The sequence below is a fragment of the Pelmatolapia mariae genome, linkage group LG5 (genome assembly GCF_036321145.2).
Source record: "Pelmatolapia mariae isolate MD_Pm_ZW linkage group LG5, Pm_UMD_F_2, whole genome shotgun sequence".
Taxonomy (NCBI): Eukaryota; Metazoa; Chordata; class Actinopteri; order Cichliformes; family Cichlidae; genus Pelmatolapia; species Pelmatolapia mariae.
Window position 1 is genome coordinate 29270878 of NC_086231.1, and position 17848 is coordinate 29288725.

Below are 17848 nucleotides of genomic sequence, written 5' to 3' on the forward strand. Positions count from 1 at the left end.
ATGACTTTTTAAGGTCATCTCTGAACCTCTTCAGTGATGGTCCGGTTTCACCATTTTGGACATCTAAATCTACCCAGGTCAGTCCAAACTGGGGGTCGAGCATGGTGGCAAGGAAGTAGATCCGATGGCTAAACGGCTCTTCTGGATCCTTTTCGTCCATGCAAATCTGCCTGAAAATTCCAGAGAACCGTTTCTCTAACGATCTTTTCAGTGCCCTGACTATAGTTACGACATGGGGCATTTGTACTTCCATCTTTATAAGATGATTCTTCAAGTCCAGAACAGTGGGGACCACCATGCTAATAGTCACCTGATGATCACCTTCTGTAAGGTCTGTTGCCTCAGAAAAAGGCTCAATCAAGCAAAGCACAAAGGTCTTTCAGCTGAGCCCACTCTCGGGCTGAAAACACTAAATTCTCTGTATCGCTGCACATTTCAGTGATGGCCCCCTGGTCAAGTGTGATCAGAGCCTTTAACTGTCTGTAGGTGCTATTCCAGCGAGTGTTGTTTCCTGCTGGGATGGACTTATTGGAGCCAAAATGTGCCTCAAACAAGTCTTTGTGGTTACTACTGCTGTGCAGCAGGTTTGTAAACTTGCTGGCTTTGGCAATGGCTCTAGCTATTGCCTTTACCTCTTTCATCCCATCACTGATTACAAGTTGCAGCGAGTGGGCGAAGCAAGAAAGACGTTCACCCGTTGACCATGGATCAGAACCTTCTGCATCCTTCCACATTGTTTCATCATCGAGGTCATCACTGCTGTCACCTTCAGGGTGCTCTACTTCTGGCATCCTGACTTTAAAGGCCCGCTTCATATTATCCGTCAGAATGTAGCTTATTTTATGGCCAATGCCATACTCCTCAACTATGCTGTCAAATGCTGAGGTGATTCGTTCGCCACAGTGCTTCCCTGTGAAATGCCTACAGTCAAGCAAAAATGATTGTAAACTGTAAGAGTCCTTGTTCTTGCAGGCAACATGAGCAGTAACTCCCAGGAAAGTACGAAGCCTCCGGTCAGACCAGAGGTCTGTTGTTATTGCTACATTTGGCTGGACTTCCAGGGCTTTGATTATGTCACCCTTCACTTTAGTGACAAGGTGAGGTATCAGCTTCTCTGTCAAGGTGGTCCTAGACACAGGAGTGTATTTGCTATCCAAGACATTCAGGAAGTGTCTAAAATGTGGATTCTCAACGATAGACAGGGGGAGAGAGCATCCAACTATAAGGTCCTGGAGGATGGACTGGGTGATGGCCTGTTGCCTGGGTGAATTTGGGGAAAATAAGTGGATGCTTGGAGCAAACAATGATAATTGAGGCTGTGTGGGATTGACCGCAGATCCTGCTTTGTACTCCAAGTACCTACAAAACAGGGAAATAGGAATCTGTAAAACATCTGTTTCTATTCAACCACAAAAACCACTGTATCTTACAAGCACAGTAATTTTAAACCTATCAATGAGGGCAGACCTTTGCATACAAAATAACCTAGTCCAATCCAGTGTGACACATATAGATCATTAGGCACAACTAGTAATAATGAAAATACTGGAGTGTTCAGGGTTGCAAGACCTTAAATAACAAGAACAGAAAAACAGTTGAATGGAATCTACAAAAGACAAAATGTCTGTGCATTAACTTTGCATATTGCATTAAGCCTCCTCATGCCAGTCAGCTATCAGACACAGCTGTATTGACAAGAAATGAACTACTCAATAAAGTCTGAGGTTACACCAATACAAAATAACTGTGTCTAATAATGACATGCTGCAATAGCCCCTACACACTGGACTGGTTTAGTAGGGCAACATAGTAGAAAACACCTAAGAAAGTCATAGTCAAAGGTCCTTAAGTTCAATTTAAGAACTTTAGGACTCAGTTTTGCGATCCGTGCTATCTGGACCAGAGCCATAGATCGCACTGATCTGGGCTTCACTGTCGAGAATGCCGCTGTTAGCCGAGCAGTGTTATAGGGACACTCTTGAAACGCCCGTCCTTACTTACGAGTCAGCAACCACATAAATATGCCCATTAAAGTCGACAACAAACCACACCATACCAGCCCTTAAAGTGCTCACTGAAATGGTTTCGATATATTTCTGCTCAATGAATTCACCAAAATACCTAAAGTTAGTGAAAACTGTTTAAGTAGCTGATAGCCACTGCTAGCGCTAGCTACCTGTACATAGCATGTAACGTAACGTTAGTTACAATCTTCACAAGTTAAGTCTGCAGGGACGGTTGCAAAAAAACTGTCCCTACATAATTTATAACGCTTGAAGAACACATTATAAATAACAATATTACATAAACATGACCTGGTCATCTGAGGTTGGAAAGGTAGTTAGAAGAGTTTGAAGATGGATAGATGGCTACTGGCTAGCTTACCTTTGAGGGTGTTTGCGCTCCAGGTGCCTGGTGAAGGTTGAGGTAGTCCCGGCTGTCTCGGTCAAGGAGACTTTGCAAAACCTGCACTTTGCCGAATGCTTCGTTTTTGCATTTACCGAAAACTCTTTGTGTTCTATGAACGCAAACTTTATGACAGACAAAGTCGCTGACATTTCTGTAACTTACTGACCGGGCATACTGCTCAATCTAATAGGTTGCATTTAGTTGTGTTTGAAGGGCGCGAAAGGCGAAATAATAAAATGCCACAATGTGGAGGGATTTAAGCATAGCTGAGCCACTGTGTGTCGCTGTGTGAGAGCTGAGCAGCGAAAGGAAATTAAGTGAGGAGCCGGCTCTCGCTCAATGGGAGTCGACTATTCTGATTCACTACAAAGCACTCTCTAAGCACGGCTCTTAGAGATATATTATCGAACGTTACGTTGTGTGTCATGGATACTGTTGACTCCAAATCTCCCGACCACTATGTTGATCTGAGACAGCAAGACCGAGACAGCGAGACCACGACAAGACCGAGACCAAAGTCCGTCGAGACCAAGACAAGACCAAGACAAAAGTCCGTCGAGACCAAGACGAGACCAAGACCACGTAAAAGTGGTCTCGAGACCAAGACCGGTCTCGAGACATCCAACTCTACACATGAGTGATGATTTTTGAGTGAATACACACTGAGGGTCAGTAACTATAAAGCATTTGAAAGGCAAGATCAAAGTTGGCATTGTTCAGTTACTATAAAAAGTTTGTGACGTATTAAGGTTATAAGGCTTCTTCCGTGGAAAGGCAGGTATGAAACCACACACACACAGACTGGATTTTGCACTTGTGTATGTGGGTGTGGAAAGCAGAGGACCGGGTCTCTTTACTTTCAAAAAAGTCAGTCCTCACTCACTCTGAGCTGGATATACTGAACAAGAATCATGCTCCGCTTCATCCTGTTGGTATGTAACATTTCTGTTACATTTTATTTCTTATAAAAGTATGTGAGCAAATCTTGTGTGCCGAACTCGTCATCTGTCATATGGCCACATAATGACAGATGACAGATGCCACGTGACAGATGTTATCTGAAATCTTCTTATAGACAACAAAAAAAATCCTCCAAAACATATTTTTGTTTTTAGTTTTTAGATTGCTTAAAATGGAGTTAAAGGTTTGTTATGAGCCATAAAAGTCAGGGACTTCCTTTGAAATGGTTTCATTTTTCTTATCACCCTACACACAGGAAAAATGCCTTTGCATATCAACAGAAATATGTGTGTGCGCTCACCTTATCAAAATCTGTTTACCAACTGTACAACAAAGCGCTGAAGTTCATTACCACAGGCACATAAATTAAAGCTACAGCCTATAGTCATACCCTGACATTCCTGCTTTGTCTTCCAGGTTTATTGTTTGTCAAGTGCAACAAACTCAGAGCTGTTGAGCCGTCACAAAAGGGTGTGGATTATTGATTCCTTTGAGATTGAGGAGGGCCATCCAGGGCCATTCCCATATGAGTTGGGCAAGGTGAGAAATTCAAGCAGAAAATGTCCATTTCCAAATTTTATAAATAAATAATGACAAATCCGAATGACATATTTTTACTTTGGACTTGGTGTTGGCTGCCCACTTTGTATGATATTAGCTGTAGAGATGTAGAACATCTCTTGAATGTAATGGAAATAAGCATACAGCATTGTCCATTTATGATCAGTTGCTTAGAAAAAATCCACTAACAGTCTACGAGCCATTTTGTGTTTCAAATGTGTATTTTGTCCTTTCTTTCTTTTTTTAGTATATAAAAATAATCAATTTAATTTTGGGAGGAACTTTCATTTTAATGTAATTGCCAGAAAATACCCGTAGTATCCACCATAACTGACCTCACGGACATTTGCTGTTGTGTTGTAGGTGAGTGTTGATAGGGAATATCGAATATACTTTGAACTGCATGGACAAGGGGTGGACGAGGAGCCGATGGGAGTCATCTCCATAGACGAACACTCTGGCATGTTGAACGTCCACAAGGCCGTGGACTATGAGAAGTGGCACACACTTGAGGTTAGAATCGACACATGTTAAACTCCAACATGTAGTGATGCCGCAGAATTTCTGTTCACAGTGACCGTGAAAATCTGTTATTTTGGAGTAGTCACTGTTAATAGGTTTGCAGGACAAACAAATTAGAGTTCTCATCAAATCATGTATTATCCTCTGTAAATATGAGGTTTTCCCTGATTTCATACACGATATGTAAAATATTGACATTAAAACATCTTTAAAGCACATTTTCTTGTCAGAGAACTGAAAAATATTTGTATTATGATTTCTCACACTACATTCCCAATGTTCAACAATTTATCATGTTTGTCTTTATACTGTAACTAACTCTGCATGATATCTTTTGACGTCTAGCTAAGATTTGAGGCCAGAAAAATTGACACATCAATTGACACCAGGTTAGGAATTCAGATTTCCATAAAGGACATCAATGACAATCCACCACGCTTTGAGAGGGATCTGTATGAGATTAACGTTCCTCAGGAATCCACACAAGGTAAAACTAACAAACAAGAAAACAAAAAATACTTCTTGATTTGAACTTAATTACACAGTGATTATTAAATATGCTCGTTAGCTTGAGTTATTATTTCCCAACAGGCTCCAATCTTTTGAAAGTGCATGCAACTGACATTGACAAGAGTGAAACACTAAACTCAACCTTCCACTATGAAATCAAATCTGTGTCTCCAAATGTTAGAGACACTGAACTCCTCATTGATGAGTCTGGATACATCTCATTCAAAGGATGTTTAAATTACGAGGTAAGAGACTCTTTTGTTGATATGTCAGGAGTACAAAACACTTTAAAGATGAGTAAGAAGAACGGAGGTATTTCCTGTTTGGCTAGATCTGTAACTGATGAGACAAAGTAAAACTAAGTTTTTACGCAGATATGAATACTTACTTTGAGTGCTTTCTCATGTGTCCTTTCCTTCCAATGAACAAATTATCTTCCTGTACTTTATAAAATTACCTGTAAGCTACATTTTGTGACAAGTGGTCCAACTCCTTTGGGAGGAAATATAGAGAATAGTATTAATTCTTTATTCTTCTTTTAGTCTGTTAATGTAAAACTCTCCATTTGCTTGTGTTAAGGTGGCTGAAAAGTTTACAGTAGTGGTGGAGGCCAAAGACCACGGTGAAGTAGTCAAACTGTCCAGTTCAACCACTGTTGTAATTCACGTAGGGAATGGCAACAACCACCTTCCAGTCATCAGCGGTCAAACGGTAGGCAGTCAGTTGGTGTTACAAACTCCAAACAGCACGTGTTTCAGCAGTTTCACACCTGTAATCTGATACCGATGTGTAGTGTATACAGAACACAAGGTAAGACCCAATGATGATGTGGCATCAATTAGTCAAAATATAAATAAGAAAAGACAAAAGTTTCTACAATGAGAAATTGAACTTGTTCATCATAGAAAAGGGAGGTAAACTGAAAAATTGTGAAAGGTGAACAGAAAAAAATATGAACGATACACTCATATTTCAGCAGCATTCATACTGAGCTTAAGGCCTAAAATTTGGATGTAGTTGTTACCTTGTTTTTATTACTGTATTTTTATAATACAGATATTTTACCTTGTCCATACTTCTTATAATCCCCGAATTGTGGAGGTAAACACAGACGGCACGAGAGCTCTCACTTCTCACTCCAACTTTATTCCTCGTCTCACAACAACTGACTACTTTACGCACCAAAACACAGCAACACACTTCCTGTACACTGGGTGTGAGTGGAGCCCTCAGAATCATAATTTTATATATATTTTTGGAATGATATCTGCCTAAGCTACAAACTTATTACAAGGAATATAAACACTGTTAATCAACCACAGTGACTCCATGATATCATAAATTGTAATATCAATAAACAGATGAGGAAAACGTACATATTTCATAATTTGTATTAGTACCAGGCAGTACTACAAGTTTGTACACTCTGTATTCAAACAACAGGGCACTGGTAAAGTGAAGGAGCTTGTGACTGGGGTCTCTCCTCTGAGGCTGCACGTGACAGACAAAGACACCCCTCACACCTCGGGATGGAGAGCCAGATACACCATACATGGTGATGAGGGAGAGAACTTCAACATACTAACAGACTCAGAGACTAATGATGGGATCCTGACAGTAGTTGAAGTAAGTGGAGTTTGACTACATGCCATACATTACAATGACACCCACAGTTTCTCTGTAACTACTTTCTCAACTTCTCTGTAAGTAATAAATAGTTGTCAAACCTGCTTTTGAGGCTAGCAAAGATTATCCTCTTAATGATCCTGACAATAGTTTCTGAATTTCACAAATAAAAATTTAGTGATTTTGCAACTCTGTTGTATAATTTCAGCCTTTAAACTTTAAGAATGGGGCACAAAGGGAGCTGTTGATCTCAGTGGAAAACGAGGCACTGTATTACTCCTGTGAAGTAAAAGAGAGGACGCCCTCAGGCCTTTGGAAAGTTGACACGATTAAAGGCCATGATCCCTCTGGTGAAACTGTGGTTCAGTTTCACCAGAGGGAAAACATCACCATTGTGGTGGATACCAATGACCCTCCTGAGTTCAACGTGACCCTGAAAGAGGTCACAGTGATGGAGAACGTACCCGTTGGAACCTGGGTTGATAAAGTGACGGCTGTGGATCCTGACTCCAGTTATTCCAAAGAATTTGTGTAAGCGATTTATTTGATTAAACATCTCTGAACGTTGATCTGAAGCTGTTCAGTTCTGTCTAAGTGCACTGAATCTGTCCACAGTTACAAGGTAGGAAATGATCCTGCTGGCTGGGTGATGGTGGATCCCCTCACAGGAAACATCACAATGATAAAGACGCCCGATAGAGAATCTCCATATGTTGTTAACGGCACCTACACCATCTTAGTGTATGCAGTTGACAAAGGTAAACACACACTCTGACTTTTAAAACACAAACAAAAAAATCTAAAAAACAGCTGTTTTTACTACATTTATTGCATCTTGGACAGGTATACCACCAATGACAGGAACAGCTACACTACATATCCATGTGTGGGACCAGAATGACAACGTGCCACAGCTAACAGTGGACAGCCTGGATGTGTGTGTGTCTGATGCCCCCACAACCATCAACTTCGAGGCCTTTGACCCAGATGAAGCACCTTATGGAGGGCCTTTCACTTTTGAACTGTTGGGAAATGTTGAAGGAAAATGGAAACTGAATCCTGACTATGGTAGAAACATCCTTCGTGTATTTAGTGACATATTACAGAAAAACAAGCACAAAAGCCAGAACTCCTAAAGTATCCTATCATTTTGTGATCATTTCTTCAAGGTTACGCAGCTGGTCTGGTGAAGGAGCCCGGTGTGTACCCTGGTCAACACATGATTCATCTAAAGATCTCTGACATGCAGGGAGCATTTCATGTTTACAACCTCAGTGTGACTGCATGTGGCTGCACTGTGACACCAAACTGTCAAATTCGCCAAAACTCTGAAATAAAACTTGGCCCTTATGCTTTATGCATAATAATTTCTTCACTCTTACTACTTCTGTGTAAGAAACACACAGTTTACTTTAGTGTAGGAGAACTGTGATATGTGTGCTAACATCTCTAAGAACCCAGCATAAGTTTTATTTTACTCTTTAACAGTTCTGCTGCTGATGGCACTCAGCATCTCGACCAAAAGAGAGTTCATCACTATAGAGCCTGAAGATTGTTCTGTAGGAATCCTCCTCCAATCAAACACTGAGGCACCAGGAGACAACTGCGAGGTCACTGTTTAGAAACATTTGCTACCATGCCAGTGACCCATTTTAAGGCAAATATCATTAAACCATTTCTTTTTCTTTAGATTCCTGTCACTATTATGGAAGAACCTGTTTGTATGGAGCAATATAATCAATCTAATTTCCATATTCCACTGAATGGGATGAGAAATGGGAGATATTCAGCAAGGGTGGGTATGAATGAAGCTCAGACTTTTGGCAGTTTTCGGAGCGACACGGAGCTCTTTGTTCTCACTCCTTCTTTATTCCTCTCAGAATCAGAATCAGAAAGGGTTTTATTGCCAAATATTGAGCAGGTTTACAACATTAGGAAATTGCTGCGGTACTTAGTGCAAAACATTCTGTCAGACAATGCTTAAATAAACATAAAAATAAAAATTAAAAGTGCTAAGTAGATATATACATGAATGCAGGTGGTGATCAGTGCAAAAATGGAATGATGCAGTGAACATAGTGTAGGGTCATGTGTTAGTGGTGCGAACAGTCATATGATTATTGTTCATGAGTCCAACAGCAGAGGGGAAGAAACTGTTCTTATGACGAGAGGTTCTGGTGCGAATGGACCGGAGCCTCCTGCCTGAGGGGAGCACGTCAAACAGACTGTGTCCAGGGTGAGAAGGGTCAGCTGTGATCCGAGCTGCATGCCCCAGTGTCCTGGAGGTGTACAAGTCTTGCAGAGATGGGAGTCTGCAGCCAATCACCTTCTCAGCAGAGCGCACAACACGCTGCAGATTCTGTTTGTCCCTGATGGTGGCTCCAGCGTATCACACGATGATGGAGGAGGTGAGGATGGACTCGATGATTGCAGTGTAGAATTGCATCATGGTCCGTGTTGGCAGGTTGAATTTCTTCAGCTGCCTCAGGAAATACATCCTCTGCTGGGCTTTCTTTATGACGGAGGTGATGGTGGGCTCCCACTTTAGGTCCTGGGTGATGGTGGTACCCAGGAAGCGGAATGAGTCCACAGAGGTGATGAGGGCGTCAGTCAGGATGATGGGGGGGAGTGGGGTTGTGTGCTTCCTGAAATCCATAATAATCTCCACTGTCTTCTGGGCATTCAGCACCAGGTTTTTGTGTCTGCACCAGGACACCAGACATTCAACCTCTATCCTGTAGTCAGACTCATCACCGTCTGAGATGAGTCCAATAACGGTGGTGTCATCTGCAAACTTGATTAGCTTGACAGACTGATGGGTGGAGGTGCAGGTGCAGCCACACATCAACTGAAGATATTGTGCCAAAAAAAAAAAAGCAACACACTTCCTCAACACTGGGTGTGAGTGGAGCCCTCTAGTGGTCCCCCCCCCCCCCCCCCCAGTCCTGGAACTAGTCCAGGAACTAGTCCAGGACCTGGGGTTTAAGCAAACGGCCGGAACGGCTGAACCTGGGGGGTGGGGAACTGACTGAGGGAAACCCAGCCCGGGAGCAAGGCTGGCACTGGCGGTCAGAGAAAGCTGCAGACAACTCGGGCTCCATTGGTTGTGGGGCGCTCCTAGGGGGAAGAGCAGAATCCATCAGCCCGGTTGTAGGTGGGTGGCCACAGCGAGGGGCCTGGGCCGGGACCACCTGATCATCTTGCAGAACATGTGCAGGCTTAAGTCTGTCAACAGAGACGACCTCCTGCCGACCGCCAAAGTCCAAAACGAAATGTTTTTTGCCCGGCTAAAGAACCCTCTATGGCCCGTCATATGGTGGATGCAGCGGAGTCCTATGGGCATCGTGCCTGACGAAAATGAAACGAGCAAAGTCCAACGACCACGGTACAAAAATGTCAGGCAGGCAGTGGTGCACAGGGCCAGGAACAGGAAATGAGTCCCTTGGGGGGCAAAAATGCCGCACAGAGGTATCGAAACAAGGGGCGGGGCTCTCAGATAAGCTTCCTGACAGACAGAAAGCAACAAGTGAGGCTGGGGGAGATCACCTCTGAAACTCGGTCCCTCACTATTGGTGCCCCTCAAGGATGTGTCCTCTCACCACTACTGTTCTCCCTCTACACTAATGACTGCACCTCCAAGAACTCGGCTGTAAAACTCCTAAAGTTTGCAGATGACACCACCGTCATTGGCCTCATTCAGGATGGTGATGAGTCTGCATACTGGCAGGAAGTTGAGCGGCTGGTACTCTGGTGCAGTCAGCACAATCTGGAGCTGAACACTCTTAAAACTGTAGAGATGACAGTGGACTTCAGGAGACATCCCTCAACTCTGCCCCCCCTCATCATATCAGACAGCCCTGTGTCGACTGTGGAGATCTTCAAGTTCCTGGGTACCACCATCTCCCAGGACCTGAAGTGGGAGACCAACATCAACTCCATCCTCAAAAAGACCCAGCGGAGGATGTACTTCCTAAGACAACTAGGGAAGTACAGTCTTCCACAGGAGCTGCTGACCCAGTTCTACACTGCAGTCATTGAGTCTGTCCTGTGCTCCTCCATCACAGTCTGGTATGGTGCAGCCACTAAACAGGACAGGAGCAGACTGCAGCGGACTGTACGGGCAGCAGAAAGGATCATCGGCGCCCCCCTGCCCTCCATCCAGGATCTGTACCTCTCAAGAACCAGGAAACGGGCAGGGAAAATCATCACAGACCCCTCACACCCTGGACACAGACTTTTTGATCTGCTGCCCTCTGGCAGACGGTACAGAAGCCTGCAGACCAGGACCACCCGACACAGGAACAGTTTCTTTCCCCTCGCCATCTCCCTTCTAAACAGTTGACCTGTCACACTGCTCCCACTGCCAGACTGCAACTGCACCTTATGTACATTCTGTAGTATTCATTCCACCTCATTTCATTTCTGTATTTTATGTATATACGTTTAGATTAGTTATTTATAGTTGGTTTACACAGCTTTGTGTATGTATGTGTATGCATGTGTAATGTATATATAGACACGTGTGTGTGTGTGTGTGTGTGTGTGTGTGTGTGTGTGTGTGTGTGTGTGTGTGTGTGTGTTTTTTTTTTACATTGCTGTGCTTGAGAGCCACCATCTACCGGAACCAAATTCCTTGTATTTGTCTGCCATATACTTGGCCAATAAACACGATTCTGATTCTGATTCTGAATTCCCCGGGGACCCAGAGGGGCTGGCCGAGGACCAGTTCAGCCGGGGAAACCCCGAGGTCTTCTTTAACCGTGCTACGCAATCCCAGCAAAACCCCCGGAAGACGGTCGATCCAGTCGTCACCTGTTAAGGAAGCCCGGAGCGCGGCCTTGAGTGACCGGTGAAACCGCTCGCACATCCCGTTAGCTTGCGGGTGGTAGGCTGTGGTACGGTGTACCTTGACCCACAGGTCATCAGCTATGGCAGCCCAAAGCTAATAAACAAACTGGGGGCTCCTGTCCGAGGTAATGTCAGCAGGGGGACTGAAACGTGAAACCCACGTTGACAAAAATGCTCTGGCCACCGTCACCGCTGTCGTGGACGCCAGGGGGACCGCCTGTGACTGTGGCAAGGGACCAACCAGGTCCACATGAATGTGATCGAAATGCTGGTGGATTTTCAAGTGTTGGCATGGAATACAAGCCGCCACCCAGTCTTTCACCGCTTTGCGAAGGGCCGGCCAGACGAACCTGGCGCTGACCACCTTGACCGAGGCCCGGAAGGCTGGATGAGAGAGGGCATGCACCGAGTCAAAAACACGACGACGCCATGAAAGGGGAACCACCGGGCGGGGGTGGCCGGTGGAAACATTGCAAAGCAGGCGCAGACCGCCGTCCCACATGGGGGTGTCTTCCAGCACAAGGCCCGTTTTCGTTGACTGAAGGGCAAGGACGTTCGGTTCAGCACATTGCTCAGCGGCCATGGCAGCGTAGTCGACACCAACATACACTGGAGAAACCAACACGCTTGAGAGACAGTCAGCCACGTGATTGGACTTACCAGCCACATGCTGAATGTCTGTGGTAAACTCCCAAATACCGCCAACTGGCGCTGCTGGCGTGCGCTCCATGAGTCAGAGACCTTGGACATGGCAAACGTCAAGGGTTTGAGGTCAATGTACGCGGTAAGGTTGCGAACTTCGAGGAAAAAACAAAAGTGTCGTGTCGTGAGGTGCAGGGCCAGCAACGCCCTGTCGAAAACACTGTACTTGCGTTCGGCATCCCGGAGTGTACGACTGAAAAAAGCAAGCGGTTGCCAGAGACCTGAAACCCGCTGTTCCAACACGGCACCCACTGCCACGTCGGACGCGTCGGTGGTCAACATGATCTCCGCCGACGGAAACGGATGGGCCAGCAGGGCGGCGTCAGCCAGCGCAGACTTGGCTGCGGAAAATGCCTGGATGCGTTCCGGCAGCCAGTCAACAAGATCTTTGGCTGTTTTACCTTTTAAGGCAGCATAGGGCGTGTCACGGCCCAGCGGCACGAGGTAACTGAGATGGACACAAGTGCAGAAACCAAACCGGAAGCGAGACGGTAAGTGAACAAAGGATTTATTTCCACCCACAAGTAAACATAAGCGAAAACAAAACGACGCCACCACACTAGTGGCGCGCAGTAAAACCCAAGGTAACTAAGAGTGACCTAGACAACTCTAGGATGCAGCTGAACAGCAGAGGCAGTGGGGAGGTGGAAACTGGACTAGGAAGTGGCTGGGGCACTGTAATGAGAGGAGAGCACAGTCAACGGGATCCAGCAGACAATCAGCGATCCTCCACAGTTGAACTGAGTTGCCTTACTTGGTTTCAGGTGGAGGGGACAGGTAGGGCGGAAAGCCCGGATGCGGTCGAGACGTGGGGAGGCAGGCAAGTGAGTGGTGGACCAGTTGGCAACGTCGTATCAGCAGCAGGTGGCCCAGGTCCAGGAAAGCGGGAATGAGGGAGGCGAGACCTCCTCTCCAGGTGCTACCTCTGAGAACAAGAAAAACAGGTAAGTCGTCACACGGGTTCAGGACAGAACAATCACTCTCCACTAGACTAACATGGGATAGCAGATACTCAGGCGATGAACGGTTGAGAGCGCAGGTCTTATATGCTGCCGGAATAATTGCCCACAGGTGGTCAGCCAGGGAGGAGCAACCGATCTCCGCCTAAAGGAGGAGGAGCCGCTGTTGGAGACCTGCAGGTACCCACCCAGATCATGACAGGGCGGCTGTAGCAGGTGGGCCGCTCTGGGGAGGAAGCGGTTGTAAAAATTGATAATCCCCAAGAACTCCTGCAATGCTTTAACCGACGTGGGACGCAGAAAAACCGAAACGGCCTGGACTCTGTTGGGCAACGGAACCACACCCTCAGCGGAAATGCGGTGCCCGAGGAAATCCAGAACAGGCAACCCAAACTGGCACTTGGAAGGGTTGATGATCAGGCCGTGCGCTGCTTGTCGATGTTGCTAACAGACTTTTAATTGATGTTCTCTTGATGTTTTCTTCGCTACGCTGCGCTGCCAAACGCTGGAAAACCTCGGATGGGACTTGTGCTGGCTCGCCGAGCAGCTGGCCCCCAATATATCGTCCAGGTAAACAAAAATGAACGGCAGCCTGCGCAAAACGGAGTCCATTAGCCGTTGAAACGTCTGGGCGGTACCTTTCAGGCCAAATGGCATGCGCAAAAACTCGAACAAGCCGAAGGGGGTAATGACAGTGGTTTTAGGAACGTCTTCGGCACGCACGGGAACAAGGTGATACCCCCGCACCAAGTCATGCACTGTTCGAGCGCTGTACAATGCCAAGGCGCTCCATGACTCTTCCCGAGCGATGGACAGTTTCGCGGGGTCGGGGCGGCGTGGGCACACGCGTGCGCGAACACCGGGGGCCCGACCGTGGGAATATAATGCTCAACCTTCTGCTTCGTTACCATGTTAGAGAAATTAGGGACAGACAGACCCAGAGGTCACTACATTAGCCCGAATCAGGGGCTCGGCAGCCCGAGTAAAACAGGGTAGCGAAGAAAACGAGAGAACATCAATTAAAAGTCTGTTACCAACATCGACAAGCAGTCCATGGGCACACAGAAAATCAGCACCTAAAATAGGTACAGAGCTAGCGGCAACAACAAAGTTCCACTGGAAATCACGCCCATGAAAACAAACAGTCACCAACCTTTCCCCAAACGTTGTGATGGGAGATCCTTTAGCTGCAATGAGCTGCGGCCCGCAGTTCACTGCTAGCCTGTTGGCAGTGGTGGGGGGAAGGAGGCTCTTCTGGGAGCTGGAGTCCACGAGAAAAGGTCTCCCGGCGCGCGAGTCCTCTATGAAGAGCAGCCTTTCTGTATTGCCAGCGGTCGCAGCTGCTACGATGCGCTGGCGGGTCCATTTCCCTGGGCCATGAAAGCGCAAGGCGGCAGGCAGCGACGTGCTCTGGCGCTAAAACGCTGATGGTAGAAACAGATGCTCTTTCCGCAGTGTCGGCGTGTAGCAATCCTGCCATCAGCAAAGGGGTGGATGCTCCGTGGGAGGCAGGTGGAGGCGTGAAAGGTGCCCCCGGCGGGCTCGTAGCCAGGGCGTGAACGTCAAAAGTGCGGCTAGCTAGAAGAATGCAATCCACTTCTTCAGCCAGGGAGCGATAATCCTTTGCAGCCAGAAGTGGGAAGTTGGCAAGGACAGCTCTCACGGCAGCCGGCAGTTGGAGGAGGAAGAGGTGGGCGAAGAGGAATTCCCCATCATTCGGCCTGAGCAACGACAGCATGTTCTCCATGAGCTCGAGAGCCGTACCACCACCCAAGCCTGACAGGGTGAGGAGCTTTTCGGCTCATTCTGCATCGGAGAGGGCATAGTGTATTTCCCTTGGGCGGGTGGGTCCCGGAGGAGGGTCATCGCGCGACGGGTGACCAGCAGGTCGAGCGAGGCCATCACATGGTGATACTTCGTGTCGTCAGCCGAGATGCCGCAAAGCGCGAACTGAGCCTCCATGTGCACAAACCACGACGGGGGATCGTGGAGCCGCAAAAGTCCGGCAGTTTCAGCGCCACAGCAAACGTAGCTGCAGCAGGAGGCAGAGGACCGGCGGCTGCTGATGCATCCATAGCGGAGTCTGTGTTATCCTCGGCCCGTAGCAAGCTCGAGTCAGGGGTCACCAATGTGGAGGTAAGCATGGACGATACGGAGCTCTTAGTTCTCACTCCTTCTTTATTCCTCTCCACACATCAACTTGAACACACTGCGCCACAAAACGCAGCAACACACTTCCTCAACACTGGGTGTGAGTGGAGCCCTATAGTGGTCCACCACAAGGTCACTGTTTAGAAACATTTGCAACCATGCCAATGACTCATTTTAAGGCAAATATCAGTAAACCATTTCTTTTTCTTTAAAGATTCTTGCTGCTATTATGGAAGAATCCGTTTGTATGGAGCAACATAATCAATCTAATTTCCATATTCCACTGAATGGAATGAGAAATGGAAAATATTCAGCAAGGGTGGGTGTGAATGAAGTTCCAACTTTTTGCAGTTTTCGCGGCTTACGCTCACAACCTAGGGTAGGTCATTTTTCCATGGTGCATGTACTTTTATAAAAGCATCCCTTAAAAGTGTGATACACAGAGTCCTCTATAGATCACCTCCTGGTCTTGTCATCCTTTTGAACAGGATTTTACACAGAGGCCCATCCACTCACGCTTTGGGAATTTCAGAAGAGAAACCCAATACAGCCATCCCAGCTACACTGGGAACCAGGTTGTACACACCCACAGAAGATCGAAGACGTCTTACAAATGGATCTTAAAATACTAACTATGTCTTTGTGTTCTTTAAATTTCAGTCAAACTGGAATTTTCCAATAACCACTGGCTATGACAGCAGCCATCAGGTAGAACACCAGAGATTTGTGTTTGTAATTTTTACTTTGAAGTCAGAGATGAAGAAATGCGTGAACCTTTTGTGTGCAGTTTGAAGACATGGGCAATATGAACGTCCTCCAAAAACAAAACTTGAGCTGTGCAATGGAGCATAATGACATGAAGGTTAAACTGCTTCAGTGCGTAATCTCTTCAGTAAGTTACATCTCTTATGCTGCATTATTCAAAACATATGAGCATGCATCATTCAATAAATAATAATTTACATGTTACAAAATTTTCAGAAAGTGACCTCACTCCGGAAGAAAGAAGTGGACTTAGGAGACGATGAGCTTCAGGTCTATGCAAAGGAGGAGCATTTAGACCCAACCTCAGAGCCGGGGGCAATCATGATTTTTGTAGAGGATTCATTTAAGGACACACTGGAAGATCTGGGTCCAGAGTTTCACCAACTGGCTTCTATTTGCAGCCCGACACAAACACAGTACTCGGGTTATCCTGATATGTAGCAAACATTTTTGTTTCAAGTGTGAGGAAGAAGGCATTTAATCCCTTTGTTCCATTCAGATTTGGGGTTAATTAAAAAGGGTTTGTGGCAACCACTTCTGCATGAGATATACTACCAGAGAGCGATATTGTTAATCACATGTATTTAATAACTGTGCCACATGCATCTGCAGTTTTCATTCAAAATGAGGAAAGAAAAGCAAAAGCGCACCGTTGCTGGATTACAAGAAATTGTTCTTCCCTTTAATGTTAGGATCCAAAATGCTAATTTGCATTTGAGATAAACAAAAAAACAAAAATCATTCACTGAGTGCTCATGCAAAGGGTGGAACTCAAGGTGGTCCCTCTTAAACAAGTAGAAAACTACAGTATTTACGACAGTTTTAGGAAAATGGAAACTCTTCAGAGTCTACCTCTACCAACTTCTGGGAGCGCTCTCTGCTCGGTGGTATTCGGCCCAGGTGGTCCTTGTAAAAAGGCATTTTTTGTTATTTACGTTTTTTTTGTGGGGTGAGGCTGGAGATTAAGGAGGTTGTGGGGTCTTTGTCACAGTGCTTATCTCTGAGACGTTCCTCCTCCTGTTTAAAAAACAAACTGGTATATGTATACCCAGAGCTTAAAATTAATGCCAAAATAAAAATGAATGTATGTGGTGTCCACAGTAATCAGGTTTGAAGAGCTCCTGAAACTGCCTGCACCACATACATACTGGGAGTTAGTCATGATAGGTAAAGCATGCATCTTGTTTTGTGTTGAATCTCGAGCATCTGTGGCCACGATAGATGTGTTTTTACCAGTAGTTTTAAAGGTGTTACAGGGTTTTGGACTCAAGGTTTCTGAGAACAGTTTTGGTTCTGTTTTGGTTTTGAGGATCATTTGTGTTTGAGGTTTACTCCTTTTGTATTATAAGTTGTATTGTTTAGATTTTTGCTCTATCTCCCAGAGGCCTCAGTGCTTCTTGTTTAAGTAGTGTTCAGTTTATTCTGTTCAGGTCTGTGTTTTGTCCACCTGTGTCTCATGTGCGAAGTTAGTCGTCTCTCCCCTGTCACAATCTGCGGGCAGCATGTGGAGCAGAGGGGACAAACCAAATGCAGACACACGGAGAATGGGGCTGACAGAAGACGAGCCGTTTATTCAGGCTGGTTGTCAAAAATGACAAAAATAAGAAAACCAAACTGAAAAAGGAACAAATCGTGAAAAACTAAATCGGAAAAACACTTGGAAAATCTGGAAACACTAAGAACTTGGAGACAGAGAGAGGGAGATCGAGGGACATAGAGATAAATCAACATGAAGACAAGACAGAAAAGGGAACACTAAAGGAAGTCTGATAACCTACAATCAACCTGAATCACAAGGCATAAACAACATAATCAGAAAACTCATAAGCACAAGA

The 17848-nt window shown here is 45.7% G+C and overlaps 1 protein-coding gene across 1 annotated transcript; it reads left to right on the forward strand.

The window, feature by feature from the left end:
* Window positions 1-3774: 3774 nt before the first annotated feature.
* On the forward strand, window positions 3775-8210 carry LOC134628253 (cadherin-like protein 26; the record flags this gene model as incomplete). Its single annotated transcript, XM_063475020.1, has 11 exons — window positions 3775-3909; window positions 4294-4443; window positions 4798-4939; window positions 5044-5207; window positions 5542-5673; window positions 6406-6588; window positions 6797-7119; window positions 7204-7346; window positions 7432-7656; window positions 7758-7979; window positions 8077-8210. Coding segments are annotated over 11 exons (1953 nt in total), but the record flags the coding sequence as incomplete, so codon positions are not given.
* Window positions 8211-17848: the final 9638 nt, after the last annotated feature.